Source organism: Nerophis ophidion, linkage group LG15 (genome assembly GCF_033978795.1).
Source record: "Nerophis ophidion isolate RoL-2023_Sa linkage group LG15, RoL_Noph_v1.0, whole genome shotgun sequence".
In the NCBI taxonomy this organism is placed as follows: Eukaryota; Metazoa; Chordata; class Actinopteri; order Syngnathiformes; family Syngnathidae; genus Nerophis; species Nerophis ophidion.
Window position 1 is genome coordinate 18,367,873 of NC_084625.1, and position 22,398 is coordinate 18,390,270.

The 22,398-nt window shown below is 38.5% G+C and overlaps 1 protein-coding gene across 2 annotated transcripts in view; it reads right to left on the reverse strand.

Annotated features, from left to right (window-relative positions):
* The window catches only part of LOC133569364 (RNA-binding Raly-like protein), a 229,166-nt gene that overhangs the window by 123,799 nt on the left and 82,969 nt on the right, over nucleotides 1-22,398 (reverse strand). For both annotated transcript variants that reach the window (XM_061921636.1, XM_061921637.1), the window contains exon 2: nucleotides 14,067-14,340. In XM_061921636.1, the coding sequence (XP_061777620.1) occupies nucleotides 14,067-14,322 (256 nt within the window). In that variant the 5' untranslated portion in view covers nucleotides 14,323-14,340. The remainder of the gene's footprint in view (nucleotides 1-14,066; nucleotides 14,341-22,398) is intronic.

Here is a 22,398-nt window from a genome sequence, read left to right on the forward strand (position 1 = left end):
TATGGCATAACAAGTCATATGTAGCAACCTTTTTTGAGCCAAGGCAAATTTTTTTCATTGAAAAAATGCGGAGGCACACCACCAGCAGAAATCATTAAAAAACGAAACTCAGTAGCCGATATTGACAATAAAAAGTCGTTCTCGCAATTGTTGGATATGAATCTGAACCATAACCAAGCATGCATCACTAAAGCTCTTGTCTCAAAGTAAGTGTCACCACCTGTCACAACACGCCGTGACTTATTTGGAGTTTTTGGGTGTTTTCCTGTATGTAGTTTCTTGCGCTCCTATTTTGGTGGCTTTTCCTGTTTTGTTGGTATTTTCTGGTAGCAGTTTCATGTCTTCCTTTGAGCGCTATTCCCCGCACCTGCTTTGTTTTAGCAATAAAGACTACTTTCAGTTGTGCGTACGCTATCCTTCTTTGTGTGGACATTGTTGATTGTCATGTCATGTACGGATGTACTTTGTGGACGCCTTCTCTGCTCCTCATGCTGTAAGTGAGGCATAATGATGCAATATGTAGATGAAGCTAGCCTAAATAGCATGCTAGCATCGATTAGCTTGCAGTCATGCACTGACCAAATATGCTTGATTAGCACTCCACACAAGTCAAAAACATCAACAAAGTTCACCTTTGTGCATTTACACACAGCATAAAATGTTTGGTGGACAACATTAGACAAAGACCGAGTGGCATAAAATGTGTCTTTTTGCGGCAGTGTCGGACAAAGTTGCACATTTAAACAAACTATGGTGAGTTCAAGGACTGCAAAACTTAGTAGGACAAAACGGCGCTCGCATCAGAGAATCATGTTTAGTATAAACAGTGGGGTTTCTAACAATTAGGAAGGTTTGTGTCATGTTTGTCCTCCTACAGAAACCATCATCCATCCATCCATCCATCATCTTCCGCTTATCCGAGGTCGGGTCGCGGGGGCAACAGCCTAAGCAGGGAAACCCAGACTTACCTCTCCCCAGCCACTTCGTCTAGCTCTTCCCGGGGGATCCCGAGGCATTCCCAGGCCAGCCGGGAGACATAGTCTTCCCAACGTGTCCTGGGTCTTCCCCGTGGCCTCCTACCGGTTGGACGTGCCCTAAACACCTCCCTAGGGAGGCGTTCGGGTGGCATCCTGACCAGATGCCCGAACCACCTCATCTGGCTCCTCTCGATGTGAAGGAGCAGCGGCTTTACTTTGAGTTCCTCACGGATGGCAGAGCTTCTCACCCTATCTCTAAAGGGAGAGCCCCGCCACACAGCGGAGGAAACTCATTTCGGCCGCTTGTACCCGTGATCTTATCCTTTCGGTCATGACCCAAAGCTCATGACCATAGGTGAGGATGGGAACGTAGATCGACCGGTAAATTGAGAGCTTTGCCTTCCGGCTCAGCTCCTTCTTCACCACAACGGATCGGTACAACGTCCGCATTACTGAAGACGCCGCACCGATCCGCCGGTCGATCTCACGATCCACTCTTCCCTCACTCGTGAACAGGACTCCTAGGTATTTGAACTCCTCCACTTGGGGCAGGGTCTCCTCCCCAACCCGGAGATGGCATTCCACCCTTTTCCGGGCGAGAACCATGGACTCGGACTTGGAGGTGCTGATTCTCATTCCGGTCGCTTCACACTCGGCTGCGAACCGATCCAGCGAGAGCTGAAGATCCCGGTCAGATGAAGCCATCAGGACCACATCATCTGCAAAAAGCAGAGACCTAATCCCGCGGCCACCACACCGGAACCCCTCAACGCCTTGACTGCGCCTAGAAATTCTGTGCCTTAAAAGTTATGAACAGAATCGGTGACAAAGGACAGCCTTGGCGGAGTCCAACCCCCACTGGAAACGTGTCCGACTTACAGCCAGCAATGCGGACCAAGCTCTGGCACTGATCGTACAGGGAACGGACCGCCACAATAAGACAGTCCGATACCCCATACTCTCTGAGCACTCCCCACAGGACTTCCCGAGGGACACGGTCGAATGCCTTCTCCAAGTCCACAAAGCACATGTAGACTGGTTGGGCAAACTCCCATGCACCCTCAAGAACCCTGCCGAGAGTATAGAGCTGGTCCACAGTTCCACGACTAGGACGAAAACCACACTGTTCCTCCTGAATCCGAGGTTCGACTATCCGACGTAGCCTCCTCTCCAGTACACCTGAATAAACCTTACCGGGAAGGCTGAGGAGTGTGATCCCACGATAGTTGGAACACACCCTCCGGTCCCCCTTCTTAAAGAGAGGAACCACCACCCCGGTCTGCCAATCCAGAGGTACCGCCCCCGATGTCCACGCGATGCTGCAAAGTCTTGTCAACCAAGACAGAAACCATATTAAAATAAAAATATATTTTTCCCCCATTTTCATACATTTTTGAAAAAGCTCCAAGGAGCCACTAGGGCTCTCGAGCTGCAGGTTGCAGACCCCCCGTTCTAAAGTTTGCTTTATAAAATCCTACGGCATAAAAAAAAAAAGCATTGTCCCTGGTTGCGGGTGTACCTAATAAAGTGGCCAGTGCGTCGACACAGTATGTGTGCCCCAGAAGCCGTGACAACTCGGGGTGAAAGCCGTCCAAAACATCTGTCCGCATGTTTTTAGGCGTCGGAAGACAGATCTCAGCGGGCGCTCCACACATTGATTGGAGCATCGAGGATGCCACCAATCATCTTGTCACCGTGTCACAGGCTTGTACTCCACCCCGCCATGTCTAACTTAGCTTGCAGCCGCAGGGCCAGGGAACACAACAACAACAACAACAACAACAACACAGAGAAGACAATATAAGCGTGCATGATGACTTCACTACAGTCGTGCAGATGGATTTCAGCACCTTGGACAGCGGCACCAACCTAATGGATTTACTACATAAGAAAACAAAATCAATCTAGAAATGTTTACATGTTAATTTAAAAAAATAAATTTAATAATATAAATATGAATAAATATAAGATTTATTTACCCTTCTTATTGAATTATTTACATTTTTTTCGTACTACTTTATTATTTTTGCGCTTTATCATCAGAACAAACAAAACAAAAATCATATAAAAAAATCCTTAGTTGTTGCAATGTTGGCACATTTTCTTTAATGATACTTATACATTTTTGTATTTGACTGACACATTTATATTATGAATGGTTATGAATAGGATGGAAAAGTCAGATTGGTGCTAGTAGCCGAGAGTCAGCAGCAAAAAAAAAAAAAGCTGTAAATATGACAAAGTGTAACGCTAATTTCTGTTGAAAATGTTTGAATCCTACAAGAAGAGTTGGTTCACTATTTGGTACCTAAGGTTAAAGTTAAAGTACCAGTGATAGTCACACACACTAGGTGTGGTGAAATTACCCTAAGCATTTGACCCGTCCCCTTGTTCCACCCCCTGGGAAGTGAGGGGAGCAGTGAGCAGGAGCGGTGGCCACACTCGGGAATCATTTTGGTGATTTAACCCCTAGTTCAAGCCCTTGATGCTGAGTGCCAAGCAGGGAGGTAATGAGTCCCATTTTTATAGTCTTTGGTATGACTCGGCCTCTCGACCTACCGATCTCAGGGTGGACACTCTAACCAAAAGGCCACTGAGCAGGTCAAAGCATAACTTACTGTACAATGTCTGCTGTCATTAGGATGCTGACTGCTGGGCCAGAAAAGGGCCACAAAGCCACTGAGCAATGATCACATTCAATGTTCTTATTTGATTGCTTATAGCAGGTCGAAACATCATATTACCTCACTATTAAAATCATTGATGAAAAAATCATAAAAGATATAACACAAATAATCAATAGTCAATGGACAAACCCTGATTATTATACAATATATTTATTGTAATGTGATGCCCCTTAATTCTTAAAAAAGTACTAAAATGCAATAAATATAAACATACAGTATTATCATCACCTGAGATGAGCTTCTTTTTACACTTGTGTGACAGTTCATGTTTGATTTAAATATTAAAGCCGCTCACTTCTTTTAACACTTACACGGCAATTAGGAATGTTGAAATGGGACTTTAAACATTATTTTATTTATGTTACTTTCAACATAAATTTCAAAAACAAATTACTAGAACAAAGGCTGTAAACTAAAAACGTCAAACAAAAACACTTGCGCTGTGGCATAAATAACAAACCAAAAACTTGCACTGAGGCATAAATACAAAACTTACGTGGCGTGGTCAAAAACGAACAGCAAGGCATGCAGGTAGGTACATGGAAATGTGGGTAAGGTAGGTAGGTAAAGTTGCCAGGACGAAGACAGAAACAGAATGGCTTAAATAATGACTGTGATAATGATTAGCAGGTGTGAGAACTGAGTGACTTGAGGGCAAGGTGAAAATCAATGAGTTGGCATGGAGACGAAAACAAACCAGGAAGTGCAAAAACAGAACTGAGTGTCCAAAAACCAAAACATAACATGACCAAACATGACAAAACCAAAACATGATTCATAGCTGTGACAAAACGGGGGAATTTTATTTTGAAATCCCAACAAATTGAATTTAATCTTATCTAAGAGATGATGGTACCAGTTAATTGATGTATTGTATATGTCACGGCTATTTGTTGATGAACCCCAAGGTGCAGAGATGGAGGCAGGCATGGAGTGAGCAAACATGATTTTAATATAAATACTAAGACAAAACCAAACAAAGGGTTCAAACCAAAAGCGCGCACGTGGGCGGATAAAAAACAAAAGGCCTTTAGCATAGAAGCTAACAAGAAACAAAAAAGAACTTTAGCATGGAAGCTAGAGGATAACAAACAGAAAAACTGGAAATAGCTATGGCTAACAAAAACAGCTTACCGCTACGACGACCAGGACAAGATGTAGCACGACAGGTAATAGCTGAAATCAAAACGACACGACAAGAGCGACATGTGGCAACGACAATACAAATGACAATACAATACAATGATCCAACCACTGACACAAGACAAAGGAGGTACAAATAGGAGCCGGCTGATTGGCAACGGGTGTGGCCAGATGCCAATCAGTCGCAGCTGAAGGGGAACACAGCACTCAGGGAACAAGACAGGAAGCTGACAAAATAAGAGCACTAGACAGGAACTAAGGACAAGAAATATTAAACACAGGAAACAGACAAATGCAGAGGAAAAAACTAAAACATAGACAAACTGTCAGGGGCAAGCCTGACAGTATAAACCTGGAAAAAAGTAATCTCTCTTGTAAAGAATAGATTATAAGTAAAGAATGAACAAAATTTGATTTTTTTTAGTAAAGTGGTTCATATTTTAACATAAAACTGAAACAAAACACAACAATTGCTTTAAAAATTCAAATTTCAGTAACGTTTTGGTAAAAGGCAAAGGTAATTTGAGGATACAGCAACGAACAGATGTTTAGGATTGAGTCCAACATCTGTTGTGTGTGCGCGCTCAGAAAGTACTCGACTAATTTAAATGAGGATGTTTAAAAATAAGCACTAAGCTGCGTTGTATTTTAGCCAGCGTGTGCGCTGAGTGGAATAGATTGCCTTTTTTCTCCAGAAAAAAAGCCTTTTGTTCCCATTATTCCATTTTTGGAATAAGGATATAATATAAAAAAAGTGTAAAAAAAAAAGGAAAAAAGTGAAGCGCTCTGTATACCTGCCGGATGCACTGCATCGTCGTCGTCTCATCTACAAGTCGTCAGATGTGCAAAGAGCGATACAACCCAGGAGTTATATCCCTTAATTGACAATTAAGAGCACTCTCGTCCTCTCAGGCTGATGCTTTTTCTATTAGCGCAGTGGCGGCGTAACGGTTTGGGATTGAAGAAAGTGACCCCCGCTACCCCCGCCCCCCCCTTCCATTTCAAAACGTTTCATTAAAGAGTTATTATCTCGCACTGCAATTTCAACTTTCATAACCGCGAGAGACAACGTGATTATACTCATGTGGACAAAAGTATTAGGACACCTAAATAAAGTGCAATAAGCTTCCAGGTTAATTAACTTTAGGTAAACGTTTTAAATGTATGGTCAACATCAAGGTATCCCACAGGGCATCTTGCAGGACTTTATGATCTTGTCGATGTACATGCAGGGGCGGCCTGGCCATATAGGGACCAATGGGACTTCTCCTGGAGGACTGATGACTCAGCCCGTTAGTGCAGCGGAGCTATCTGACTCATCACGAAAATGTATGTATTTAAAGCAGGGATCCCCAAACTACTGCCCGCCAGCGTCCAAAATCCGGCCCGCAGGAAGTCCCAAGTAAAAAAATGTTTATATAATTATATAATATAATTAATAGAGCTTTTTTTTTTAAATCTGCCCTTTCTAATCCATTTTTCTCTCCTAACCGCTCAGGCAAATCATATTGTCAAAAAATGCATTTTCTCATCGATAACGTGACATCATCAGTGGCAAGTGCTCCCTCTTTCAATCAATTAGTGCACAAAGAATACATATATATATATATATATATATATATATATATATATATATATATATATATATATATATATATATATATATATATATATATATATATATATATATATATATCCATCCATCCATCCATTTTCTGCCGCTTATTCCCGTTCGGGGTCACGGGGGGCGCTGGCGCCTATCTCAGCTACAATCGGGCGGAAGGCGGGGTACACTCTGATACAGACAACATTCACACTCACATTCACACACTAGGGCCAATTTAGTGTTGCCAATCAACCTATCCCCAGGTGCATGTCTTTGGAAGTGGGAGGAAGCCGGAGTACCCGGAGGGAACCCACGCATTCACGGGGAGAACATGCAAACTCCACACAGAAAGATCCCGAGCCTGGATTTGAACCCAGGACTGCAGGACCTTCGTATTGTGAGGCAGACGCACTAACGCCTCTGCCACCGTGAAGCCCATATATATATATATATATATATATATATATATATATATATATACATATATATATATATATATATATATATATATATATATATATATATATATATATATATATATATATATATATATATATATATATATATATAACTTCGATTTATATCGCGCTTTTCTAAACACTCAAAGCGCTCACAGAGAAGTAGGACTCAACATACATTCACACCTGGTGGTGGTAAGCTACATATGTAGCCACAGCTGCCCTGGGGTAGACTGACGGAAGCGTGGCTGCCAGTTTGCGCCTACGGCCCCTCCGACCACCACCTATCATTCATTCATCATTCATTCACCAGTGGCACCGGGGGCAAGGGTGAAGTGTCCTGCCCAAGGACACAACGGCAGCGATTTTTTGGAGGTCAATAGGTGGGAAGCGAACCTGCAACCCTCAGGTTTCTGGCTGGCTGCTCTACCCACTACGCCATGCCGCCCCATACACATATATATGTATATATGTACATATATATATATATATATATATATATATATATATATATATATATATATATATATACTGTATATATATATATATATATACTATAAAAACAGTACCACTTTTTATATTTTCCGTTGTTTGTTTTTTATTGTAGTAACAGGGTGGTTAACGTTTTGGAGACTTGTCTATGCGTGTGCATGTTAATAAATAAATGAATAAATAAATATGTATATATATATTAGGGGTGGGCAAATTAATGCGTTAATTATGAGTTAACTCATCAATCTATTAACGCCGCCAATTATTTTATTGCGTATTTGCATATGTTGTTTACATACTTTTATTTTGTTAACGCCTTTTCTTATAAAGATGGTGGCGCCCGGACGGGCTTCGGCGTGGAAGGGCTGTTGGTAAAGATGGAACATTTGGCAAAAATACCGGACAATTCTGCAAATTTCTTAGCTGGCTTACAGCGTGGTCACCCCGGGATCACTTACGACCGCCAGACAATTCTGGATGTGGATAGATCGGGCCGTTTTGGACTGAATGACACGTGCTTGCTAGACCGGCTAGCTAGCATGGGAATACTACATCCAGCGGCCTGTGAAGCAGCGGATATGTGTTGTCTGTCTATTTATGAATAATGCAGACGAGGAGTGTTGGCTGAGTTCTTAATGTTTACTTTCAGTGTGCATATCACAACATACAAGATGCCGTCATGGCGACACACAACCTTTACCGGGCTACCGCGCATGCTCGTCACTCCTGTTGCATGCTGGGTAGGGTAGTTCTTTTTTTCCCTGGCTCATAACATCACAATATAGTACCATGTATATGATGCGTTCAGTTTATCAAAGCACCAAGCAAACAATTGGAAAATTCCCATCATATCAATTCCTAGATATGGTCATAATTATTTTAAGTGCACTACGCAGAATAAACACAAAATTATTAATATTGCTATTACGGATAATTTAATAAAAAATTCCCTAAAACAGCCCACTACCTATAATATAGTTTTTTTAAGAATAAGATCCCTGATAAAAAAAATGTTCCTGCTGTTACTTCAGAAATTGCCTGTTCGGATGTTATGATTGTAGATTATATTTATTTTCCATAACAAACAGGATAACTTAAATACTCTGGCAGTGGCAATAAACTTAAATGTTTGTATTTACATTTTTTGAGTTGATTTTCATAAAATATGCTATTTAACTGCTACTGTTTAACAAGTACTGATTTGAATAGTGTTAGCACAACAAATGTTTTGGCGCTTTTGTTCATGTGGGAGAATATTCCAATAACGGTGCACTACACACTACTTTTGAATTCATTATTGGGCTTTGCGTATACAATGCAGTTAATCGCGATTAATCAGAGAAAAAGTGCGATTAACTTCGATTAAAATTTGTAATCGTTGCCCAGCCCTAATATATATATATATATATATATATATATATATATATATATATATATATATATATATATATATATATATATATATATATAGCATATATGGCTTCACGGTGGTAGAGGGGTTAGTGCGTCTGCCTCACAATACGAAGGTCCTGAGTAGTCCTGGGTTCAATCCCGGGCTCGGGATCTTTCTGTAAGTTTGCATGTCCTCCCCATGAATGTGTAGGTTCCCTCTGGGTACTCCGGCTTCCTCCCACTTCCAAAGACATGCGCCTGGGGATAGGTTGATTGGCAACACTAAATGGTCCCTAGTGTGTGAATGTGAGTGTGAATGTTGTCTGTCTATCTGTGTTGGCCCTGCGGATGAGGTGGCGACTTGTCCAGGGTGTACCTTGCCTTCTGCCCGATTGTATATATATATATATATATTTATACATATATATGTATATATATACACACACATACATATACAGCCCGGCCCCCGGCAAAATTGTTTTAACCCGAGTCAAAAAGTTTAGGGACCCCTGGTTTAAAGGAATGATTGCTCAACTGCGCAATGAAGTAAAAAGCTCATAAGCTGTACCACAAAAAAAAAAAAAAAAACGTGCGTCATACATCATATTGTATAGTATAGTATGGTTTTTGATTGATTGAGACTTTTATTAGTAGATTGCACAGTTTAGTACATATTCCGTACAATTGACCACTAAATGGTAACACCCGAATAAGTTTTTCAACTTGTTTAAGTCGGGGTCCACGTGGTAGCTTAATGAATTTAGGACAAAGTTTAAAACAGGAAAGACAACAAAGAAGCATAAAGCATGTAATATCATATAGTATGGAGTGCATCATACAGGGCTGGGCAATTATTCTGACTTGTGGGGCCACATTTTGAGAAGAGAATGTGTCTGTGGGCCGGTATATCTAATTTTTGGGGAACCTCACAATAATGTCAGATTGAACGCTAAAAGCGTTATGACAGACCGCCTTAAAAATGGAATGGAATCATTTTTTTTTTTTAACTGAATGAAACACCCAGAATTTACTTGAAAATAAAGAATTTGGGAATTTACAATATTAACTATGAACGATAAAACACTGAGTAGTGACAACATATGAACGTCCAACCCCCTCTCGATCAAAATATTTTACAATCAAGCAAAACGCAACAAAAAAGCAACAAACAGCCAAATATGAACACGAAGGGTAAAAAAAACCCCCCACCTATTATCTGATATATTTGTTATATCACTAAGCTTTAGAACTTTGTTGTAAAAATCTCCTTCCGCATTTTCAGGCTGGCCGCTCTAGATACACTCTTGGTGCCTCGTCTGAGCAGCTGTGACTTAGATTACCATAGTAACTAATTAGATTACCATAGTAATTAATTAGATTACCATAGTAACTAGTAAATAATGCAAAAGCACATATTACAACCATTGAAATACTTTGTATAGTTCAAGACTTACGGTCATTAGAAAACATCACTGCACATCATAATGGCAGCTACAGTTTCCATCTTAGAGATCTACAATCATTTTTTGGGAATGTCTGGTGGGCCTCGGGCCTTAATTTGCCCAGGTCTGGTATAATATGTAGCATAAGTAGCATCAAGCATATAGAAGTAACCATTCAACATGATGAAAGTAGCATAAAGTACATGTTACAAAGTATGTAGGATAACCAATACCACAAATATACTGTAGCAAAAAGCATAAACATAAACGTTTGTCCTGCCTGAATCATATAGCATGTACAAGGTAGCACATCACACGTAGCAAGTATCATATAGCGTTGAAAATATAAAGCGTATAGCGGCATGACATATGTCGCATGTAGCAGTAGCATATTGCATATAGCACAAGAAAAGTGCATGTTGTACGTGGCATGAACCATAACATAGGTGGAACGTATCAAACGCATAAAAGAATGACAAACATTATGTAGAAGACAGCATGTAGCATGGAGCATAACACAGGTAGCATGTTGCAAAAAGCTTGATACATGTTGATGAAAGTATACACATAGCATGGAAGACGACATAAAACATGTTGAATGTGGCATCTAACGTGAAGCATGTAGCATGAAATATGTAGAAGAAGCCATGTAGAATGAAGCAAAAGATAGGTAGCATGTTGCAAAAAGCCTGATACATGTTGACGAAGGCATACGTATAGCATGTAAGACGACATATAAAATGTACATATGTAGCATGGAGCATGTAGCATGACATACAGTATGTAGAAGACAGTGTGTAGCATGAATCAGAAGGCAGGTAGCATGTTGCAAAAAGCCTGATACATGTTGACAAAAGCACACATAGAGCACGTAGGATGATAAATAAAATGTAGATATGTAGCATGGAGCATGTAGCATGACAAACAGTATGTAGAAGACACCATGTAGCATGAAGCATAACACAGGTAGCATGTTGCAAAAAGCCTGATACATGTTGATGAAAGCCTACATATAGCATGGAAGACGACATAAAACATGTTGAATGTAGCATCTAACGTGAAGCATGTAGCATGACATATGTAGAAGAAGCCATGTAGAATGAAGCAAAAGATAGGTAGCATGTTGCAAAAAGCCTGATACATGTTGACGAAGGCATTCGTATAGCATGTAAGACTACATATAAAATGTACATATGCAGCATGGAGCATGTAGCATGACATACAGTATGTAGAAGACAGTATGTAGCATGAATCAGAAGGCAGGTAGCATGTTGCAAAAAGTCTGATACATGTTGACAAAAGCATACATAGAGCACGTAGGATGATAAATAAAATGTAGATATGTAGCATGGAGCATGTAGCATGACAAACAGTATGTAGAAGACAGCATGTAGCATGAAGCATAACACAGGTAGCATGTTGCAAAAAGCCTGATACATGTTGATGAAAGCCTACATATAGCATGGAAGACGACATAAAACATGTTGAATGTAGCATCTAACGTGAAGCATGTAGCATGACATATGTAGAAGAAGCCATGTAGAATGAAGCAAAAGATAGGTAGCATGTTGCAAAAAGCCTGATACATGTTGACGAAGGCATTCGTATAGCATATAAGACTACATATAAAATGTACATCTGCAGCATGGAGCATGTAGCATGACATAGAGCAGTGGTTCTCAAATGGGGGTGCGCGTACCCCTGGGGGTACTTGAAGGTATGCCAAGGGGTAAGTGAGATTTTTTTTAAATATTCTAAAAATAGCAACTAATCGAAAAATCCTTTATAAATATATTTATTGAATGTACATATGTAATTTATATGAATGTAAGTTCATAAACTGTGAAAAGAAATACAACAATGCAATATTCAGTGTTGACAGCTAGAATTTTTTTGGACATGTTCCATAAATATTGATGTTAAAGATTTCTTTTTTTGTGAAGAAATGTTTAGAATGAAGTTCATGAATCCAGATGGATCTCTATTACAATCCCCAAAGAGGGCACTTTAAGTTGATGATTACTTCTATGTGTAGAAATCTTTATTTATAATTGAATCACTTGTTTATTTTTCAACAAGTTTTTAGTTTGTCATGTGTGGTCACGTTCTGTTTTGTTTTGGATTCATTGGGCACTCTTGTTTGTTTTGTCACCATGCCAACCCATCAGTTTTCACCTGTTAGTGTTCACGACTCACGCACCTGATTTGTCTGGACTCACACACCTGATTTGTCTGGACTCACGCACCTGTCATCACTGCACCCATTTAAGCCTGTAGTTGCCAGGCAGTCAGCCTGGCGACATCACCCTCTTCACCTCTTACACACCCATGTTATCCATGCCGACGATCCATGCTCTTTCTTGGTCACAGTCAGTGTTTTCGTTTTTGTTGTCCATAGTTTGCCTTAGTGCAAGTTTTAGTTTTCATAGTCAAGTTTTGAACCTCCACTCAGAGCGTCTTTTGTTTATACCCTTTGTTTTTGTAATATTTTTGAGTTAAGATTAAAGATGTCATTACCTTCACGTTGTGACCGGTCCAATCGCTTTGCACCACGGGAAAAACCCCCACACCAAAGTCCTAGCCCTGACATAGTTATTTTTATATCCATCCATCATCCATCCATCATCTTCCGCTTATCTGAGGTCGGGTCGCGGGGGCAACAGCCTAAGCAGGGAAACCCAGACTTCCCTCTCCCCAGCCACTTCGTCCAGCTCTTCCCGGGGGATCCCGAGGCGTTCCCAGGCCAGCCGGGAGACATAGTCTTCCCAACGTGTCCTGGGTCTTCCCCGTGGCCTCCTACCGGTTGGACGTGCCCTAAACACCTCCCTCGGGAGGCGTTCGGGTGGCATCCTGACCAGATGCCCGAACCACCTCATCTGGCTCCTCTCGATGTGAAGGAGCAGCGGCTTTACTTTGAGTTCCTCCCGGATGGCAGAACTTCTCACCCTATCTCTAAGGGAGAGCCCCGCCACACGGCGGAGGAAACTCATTTTGGCCGCTTGTACCCGTGATCTTATCCTTTCGGTCATGACCCAAAGCTCATGACCGTAGGTGAGGATGGGAACGTAGATCGACCGGTAAATTGAGAGCTTTGCCTTCCGGCTCAGCTCCCTCTTCACCACAACGGATCGGTACAACGTCCGCATTACTGAAGACGCCGCACCGATCCGCCTGTCGATCTCACGATCCACTCTTCCCTCACTCGTGAACAAGACTCCTAGGTACTTGAACTCCTCCATTTGGGGAAGGGTCTCCTCCCCAACCCGGAGATTTTTATTTTTCTATCATTTTTTCCAAATAGTTCAAGAAAGACCACTACAAATGAGCAATATTGTGCACTGTTATACAATTGAATGAATCCAAAACTGATGACACAGTGCTGTATTTTACTTCTTTATCGCTTTTTTTCAACCAAAAATGCTTTGCTCTGACTAGGGGGTACTTGAATTAAAACAATGTTCACAGGGGGTACACATCACTGAAAAAGGTTGAGAACCACTGACATAGAGTATGTAGAAGATAGCATGTAGCATCAAGCACAACACAGGTAGCATGTTGCAAAAAGCCTGTTACATGTTGACGAAAGCATATATATAGCAAGTAAGACAACATATAAAACATGTTGAATGAAGCATGTACAGCACGCAGCATACAGTATTGTAACCTCCCTTCCTGACGCCTTAAAAGCTCTGCTAGACAATGAGTTGACAGCCCCTTGATAAGCTCACTGGCTAGCGCAGCTCGGGCTCCTGTTACATAAGGAACAATATTTTTGCAAGAAAAAGTAGCACAAAGCAATTAAAAATGGTGCTTCACCCAAACAGCAGACAAAGACCTCAGCCAAGAAGAAGAAGACCACAGCAACTCACCCAAAGGTTGTCCGGCGATGACGCGGGTGTTTTCGCCGGCCACGGCCGCCCGGGCGTTCCTCTCGGCCAGGTACTGTACGAAGGCGTAGCCCTTGTGCACGGAGCAGCCCACGATCTTGCCGTACTTGGCGAAGATGACCTCGATGTCGGTCTTCTTGACGATGGCCGTGTTGAGGTTGCCGATGAAGACTCTGGAGTTGAGCGAGCGCGGGTCATTCTTGTTGGTCACGTTGCTGGTCTGGGTTTTACCAGTCATCCTCCACCTGGCGCACTCCTGGGACACACACAGTTGTTATTCTTTGGGTCATGTGGATCTGTAACGGTTAGTAAAAAAACACATATCTACATGTTACAGTACACCATGTTTTGTACTTCAAAATGACCAATGCAATTCTTCTACTCAAACAGGTGAACTGCAACATTTGGTACACACCTTTAAGGGACCGTCAAACACCTGTGTATTAAATTTGAGCAAGATTGGTAAAAGAACATGACGCCAAAAACTTATTGCACAAGAATTTTTTTTAAGTCAAATGTTTTATCAAAGAACAATTTTTAAGGAAACCAATTCTACACGATTAAGTTGATTTGCGTCTAATTAGTGCAACATCTGAGTGGCTACATTAGCTGTGAGCCTCGATGTATGATGGCAAAACGATACCAAAAAACACACGAGTACACACACCTTCTTCATTAAAATCACACATAAATGTAAAAGAGATTCGGTGAAAAGATGGCATTTTTGTACTAAATATGTCCTTTTGTAGTGTTTTTATTAAAACAAAACAAAAAATCTATTTGTTTTATTTCAATTAGTTTTTTCATCAGAAATAACACATCCATGTAAAAGACACTTGGTGAACAAGATGGGATTTTACTACTAAATCTATCCATTTGTAATGGATAGATTTATATATATATATATACTGTATATATATATATATATATATATATATATATATATATATATGTACATATATTTATACAGATATATATACATGTATATATACACATATATACAAACACATATATACACACAGATATATACACAGGTATATATACACACACACATATATATATATATATATTTATATATATATATATATATTTATATTTATATATTTATATACATACATATATACATATAAAATATACCTATATACAGTATATATACACACAAACACACACACATATACATATATATATATATATATATATATATATATATATATATAAGCATATACGCACATACAGTATGTACACATTTATACACACAAATATATACACATGTATATGTACACGTATATATATATATATATATATATATGTATATATATATATATATATATATATATGTACATATATACAAACACATATATACATACAAATATATACATTTACATATATACATATATACAAACACATATATACACACAGATATATATACGTATATATATATATATATATATATTTATATATATATATATATATATATATATATATATATATGCACATATATACAGTACACTTACATATGTATATACTTTATATATACACACACATGTATATATATATATATATATATATATATATATATATATATATATATATATAATTTGTTTATTCAGAAAGTAGTGGTTTCATAAATACAAATCACACATAAATGTAAATGAAACCTGGTGAAAAAGATGGCATTTTAGTATTAAATATGTCCTACTTGTAATGTTTTTATTAAAAACAAAAACCATTTATTAAACAATTTGTGTTTTCATGAAGAATATCACACATGAATGTAAAAGAGAATTGGTAGAAAAGATAGCATTTTAGTACAAAATCTGTCCACTTCCATCCATCCATTTTCGTGGGGGTGTCAAACCTAGTACTAATGTACTAAATCTGTCCACTTGTAATGTTTTTATTTAAAAACAAAAACAATAATCCCATTTCTTTATTCAGAAATTAGTGTTTTCAATGAAAATCACACATACATTTAAAAGAGACATTTTAGTACTAAATCGGTCTATTTTTAAATTTTAACTAAAAATCATTTTTTATTAATTTAACAAATTGTGTTTTTTATTATAAAATCACACATTTATGTAAGAGAGACTTGGTGAAAACATTTATTTTAGTACTAAATTTGTCTATTTGTTATGTTTTTATCCCCCCAATTTTTTTTTTACTTATTTAACAAATTGTGTTTTTTTTTTAAATTATAAAACCACTCACAAATGCAAAAGACACTTTGTGAAAAAAATGACACTTGAGGAAGTAAATTTGTCCAAGAGTAGTATTTTTACGACTAAATAATAAAACTAATTGGACATACCTGTTTTTATATTACCCGGACGACGCTCGCTATCTAAATTTAGAGCGCAGACTTTGTTTTAAAGCTCTTTTTCTTCTACAGGCTTCACCTCAGGCACATTTTAGCATGCCTGAAATGCTAATAACAGATGGCTGAGTGGGAGACATTTTTTTTTGGGATGCGGGGGTGTCACAACAGTTTCTCCCCGGCCACGCTAGCTGTCAGCGGGAGCACTTTGTCGTCTCACCGCTTAGCCGCATTGTCGCGTACTTAATGGCCCTCGCGGGCCTGCAGTCTCATTTGCTTGCCGCTTTTATTCTGGCTTTTTTTTTTGGTGCTGCTATTAAGTCATCACACGCACTTATCCACCATACACGTCCTCCCCTGCAGTTGTTTCACATTTGCATATCCCAAATATTGTTAGGGGAAAAAAAATCACAAGCAAGCGAGCTATCATACGTAACCATGGCCATTAAGGAACACAACTATTTAATATTTAGATTTAAAACCCTTCAAAAAATTTATAAAAGTAGTCCATTTTTACATTTTGTATCACTATACTTGTATAGACTTTTCAGACATTTTTGGAGGGTTGTTTAGAGATTGTCACAAATTTAGCGAGCAAGATATTAGCATTTTTGTTATCATTCAATTTAACAAAATTTAGGGCAATTACAAAAAACAATAGTTTAAAAACATGCAATTATTTGACTGAGTATTTACAAAACCAAAAACCAGTGAAGATGGCAAGTTGTGTAATTCGTAAATAAAAACAGAATACAATGATTTCCAAATACTTTTCAACTTACGTATATTCAATTGTATGGACTGCAAAGACAAGATATTTAATATTCGTACTGAGAAACTTAATTTTTTTTTTTTTACAAATAATCATTAACCTTGAATTAAATGGCTGCAAAAAGTTGGCACAGGGGCATTTTTACCACTGTGTTCCATGGCCTTTCCTTTTAACAAAACTCAGAAAACATTTGGGAACTGAGGAGAACAATTTTTGAAGCTTTTCAGGTGGAATTATTTGCCGTTCTTGCTTGATGTACAGCTTAAGTTGTTCAACAGTCCGGGGTCTCCGTTGTGGTATTTTAGGCTTCATTATGCGCCACACATTTTCAGTGGGAGACAGGTCTGGACTATGAAGCCACGCTGTTGTAATACGTGGCTTGGCATTGTCTTGCTGAAATAAGCAGGGGCGTCCATGATAATGTTGCTTGGATGGCAACATATGTTGCTCCATATCCTGTATGTACCTTTCAGCATTAATGGTGCCTTCACAGACGTGTAAGTTACCCATGCCTTGGGCATTAATACACCCACATACCATCACAGATGCTGTCTTTTGAACTTTGCGCCTATAACAATCCAGATGGTTCTTTTACTCTTTGGTCCGGAGAACACAACGTTCACAGTTTCCAAAAACTATTTCAAAACAGAACACTTTTCCACTTTGCATCAGTCCATCTTAGATGAGCTCGGGCCCAGCAAAGCCGACTGCATTTGTGGGTGTTGTTGATAAATAGCTTTCACTTTGCATAGTAGAGTTTTAACTTGCACTTACAGATGTAGCCACAAAGTGTGGTTACTGACAGTCGTTTTCTGAAGTGTTCCTGAGCCCATTTGGTGATATCCTTTACTCACTGATGTCACTTTTTGATGCAGTACCGCCTGAGGGATCAAAGGTGCGTAATATCATCGTTTACGTGCAGTGATTTCTCCAGATTCTCTGAACCTTTTGATGATATTACGGATCGTAGATTGTGAAGTTCTTAAGTTCCTTGCAATAGCTCATTGAGAAATGTTGTTCTTAAACTGTTCGACAATTTGCTCACGCATTTGTTCACAAAGTGGTGACTCCTCGCCCCATCCTTGTTAGTGAATGACAGTGCATTTCATGGAAGCTGCTTTTGTACCCAAACATGGCACCCACCTGTTCCCAATTAGCTTGTTCACCTGTGGGATGCTCCAAATAAGTATTTGATTAGCATTCCTCAACTTTCTCAGTCTTTTTTGCCACTTGTGTCAGCTTTTTTTAAACATGTTTTGGCATCAAATTCCAATTTTGAAAAAGAATAATAAAAGTTTTTCAGTTTGAATACTAAAATATCTTGTCTTTGCAGTCTATTCAATTGAAATGAAATATATTTATATGACATAATACTTCACTATTCAATTGAATATAGGTTGAAAAAGATTTGTAAATCATTATATTCTGTTTTTATTTACGATTTAAACACCGTGCAAACTTCACTTTTGTAGATAATGGAAAAAAGACATGTAAATCAGTCGGCTACACAACAAAAATAAATATTTGTCATAGTTTTGCGAAAGCTAAACACAATAGTTAGCACTTTCATTCGAACAAAATTTAGGGCAATTATAAAAAACAAGAAATCGTAAACTGAGATAATATGCATGAATTTGAAGCAGAATATTTAAATATTGGAATAAAAACATGTAAAATAAATATTTGTACTAGTTTTGGCTAATTGCTAAAGCTAAACCAAAATTCAAAAATTGAATGATCATTCTCCAAGACTGGTGATTAGATATTTTTTTTTGCCAGGGCTTGTAGTTTTGGTACAAATCCACCTGAGAACAGCTTGCTCTGAAAAAAGTGGCTGTTATGCATGAGTTCTCAGGAGGATATGTACTGGAACTATAGTTTGTGTTTAGCTTTAGCATCAGTAGTTAATCAAAACTAATACACATTTTTATATGTTTTTATTACAATATTTAAATATTTTTATAACAAATATTTATACATTTTATATAAATGTTATTTATATAAATATAATGAGTATACATATTTTTACAATGCTGAATACAAAATGCAAACATATTTTTTGATGACCATCAAAAAAACTTGAAATAAAAATTACAGTCTTTTGAATATTTGTATAGATTAATGTTGTTTTAATATTTAAAATATTTTAATAATGTTTAAGATTAATGTTGTTTTAATATTTAAAATATTTTGATAATGTATAAGATTTCGTTGGAGATTTTACACACTCACACACGCACACGCACACGCACACGCACACGCACACACACACACACACACACACACACACACACACACACACACACACACACACACACACACACACAACAAAAATATTAACGCATCGCCATTGTTTTTGTTCCCATTTTCCTCTCAAATATTGTTCACAAATCTGTCTAAATCTGTGTTAGTGAGCATTTCTTCTTTGCCAAGATAATTCATCTCACCTTACAGGTGTGGCATTTCAAGATGCTGATCAAACAGCATGATCACTGCACAGGTGTGCCTTAAACTGCCCACAATAAAAGGCCACTCTGAAATGTGAAGTTTTATCACACAGCACAAAGCCACAGATGTTGCAAGTTTTGAGGAAGCGTGCAGTCAGCATGCTGACTGCAGGAACGTCCCCCAGAGCTGTTGCCCGTAATTTTAATATTCATTTTGCTACCATAAGCCGTCATCAAAGGCATTTCAGAGAATTTGGCAGTACATCCAACCAACCTCACAAATGCAGACCACGTGTAACCACACTAGCCCAGGATTTCTCTGTTGCAGCAGGACAATGCACGGCCCCAAGTTGCAAGGATCAGGGCACAGTTCCTGGAAGTTGAAAACATCCCAGTTCTTGCATGGACAGCATCCTAACTGGACATGTCACCCATTGAGCATGTTTGGGATGCTGTGGATTGACGTATACGACAGCGTGTTCCACTTCCTGCCAATATCCAGCAACCTGGTACAGCCATTAGAGATGTGTGAAGATGTGTTGCACTGTGTGAGGCAAATGGTGATCACACTAGGTACTGACTGCTTTTCTGACCCTGCTGACCCCCAATAAAGCAAAACTGCACATTTCAGAGTGGCCTTCTATTGTGGGCAGCCGAAAGCACACCTGTGCAATAATCATGCTATAAGTATATATATATATATAAAAAAATAAATTAATAAAAAAATAAAAAAATAATAATATATAAATATATTTATATATTTTTATATATATATATATATATATATATATATATATATATATATATCTACACACACCCATTTTTGCTTAATTTTGGCACACCAAAAACACAAAGCAACACCAAGCTACATGTGTATGGTAGCAACGATGAACATATTTTTATTCACAGATTTTTAATAAATGTCTGGTATTTTATTTCTATTTGCTTGAATTCTGAGGGAAAAATACAATATTAATTAGCATTTTTTATATTTAACATTTTACATTCACTAAAACGTTGTTTACCTATTGGTTGTTTATGTTGAAAGTAATTTGTATTTTTTATTTGTTTTTGAAATCATTTTTTAAAGCATTTTTATTTTAACTTCAATATTATAAATACATAGTATTGATTTATTTTATTTAATAGACATATTTGAGTTTGCATGTTCTCCCCGTGACTGCGTGGGTCCCCTCCGGTACTCCGGCTTCCTCCCACCTCCAAACACATGCACCTGGGGATAGGTTGATTGGCAACACTAAATTGGCCCTAGTGTGTGAATGTGAGCGTTAATGTCCGTCTATCTGTGTTGGCCCTGCGATGAGGTGGCGACTTGTCCAGGGAGTATGCCGCCTACCGCCCGAATGCAGCTGAGATAGGCCCGAGCGACCCCCCGCGACTCCTAAAGGGACAAGCGGCAGAAAATGGATGGATGGTTGGATGGATGACATATTTGCTTAATTTTGACACACACACATGCGCGCACATACACTAACACGCATTTATACACACACACACACACACACACATATATATATATATATATATATATATATATATATATGTGTGTACATACAGTACATATATATATATATGTACTGTATGTACATACATATATATATATAGATATATATATATATCTATATATATATATATATCTATATATATATATATGTACACATATATATATGTACACATATATATATGTGTGTACACACAAATATACACATATATATATATATATTTATATATATATACATATAAATATATATACACATATATATATGTGTATGTATTTGTGTGTGTCATGATCCGTGGCCCGGATCATGTTTTGTTTGGACATGTTGTGTTATTTTTGGACTCCATTATTTCCTGTTTTGTGCTCTCCTGGGTTTGTTTTGGTCACCATAGGTACTGATTAGTTTCACCTGCCTCTGGTTAGTGTTCGGCACGTTCACCTGCTGCCGGGAACTAATCAGAGAGCTATTTATTCACATTGCTCGTCACACTATGTCTGGCTTCATTGTTTGCTGTATGTAACAGGCACGTAGGATTATTTCTTTTTTCTATGTTGTACCTTAGCTTCACGTGCGATCTGCACACAGCTCTTTGGTTTGCTTCCTGTTTTTCGAATGTGTTATGATTTACAAAGATTAAATCATATCCGACCTTCACGCTTTGTCCGGAGTTGTCCGGAGTTGTCCGCCTGCATCCCGGGAGAACGACCCCACATAAAGATGCGACCCAAACCGGACAATGTGTGCATATATATACACATATATATATATATATATATATATATATATATATATATATATATATATATATATATATATATATATATATATATATATATATATATATATATATATATATATATATATATATATATATATATATATTTGTATAGGGCTTCACGTTGGCAGAAGGGGTTAGTGCGTCTGCCTCACAATACGAAGGTCCTGCAGTCCTGGGTTCAAATCCAGGCTAGGGATCCTTCTGTGTGGAGTTTGCATGTTCTCCCCGTGAATACGTGGGTTCCCTCCGGGTACTCCGGCTTCCTCCCACTTCCAAAGACATGCACCTGGGGATAGGTTGATTGGCAACACTAAATTGGCCCTAGTGTGTGAATGTGAGTGTGAATGTTGTCTGTCTATCTGTGTTGGCCCTGCGATGAGGTGGCGACTTGTCCAGGGTGTACCCCGCCTTCCGCCCGATTGTAGCTGAGATAGGCGCCAGCGCCCCCCGCGACCCCAAAAAGGGAATAAGCGGTAGAAA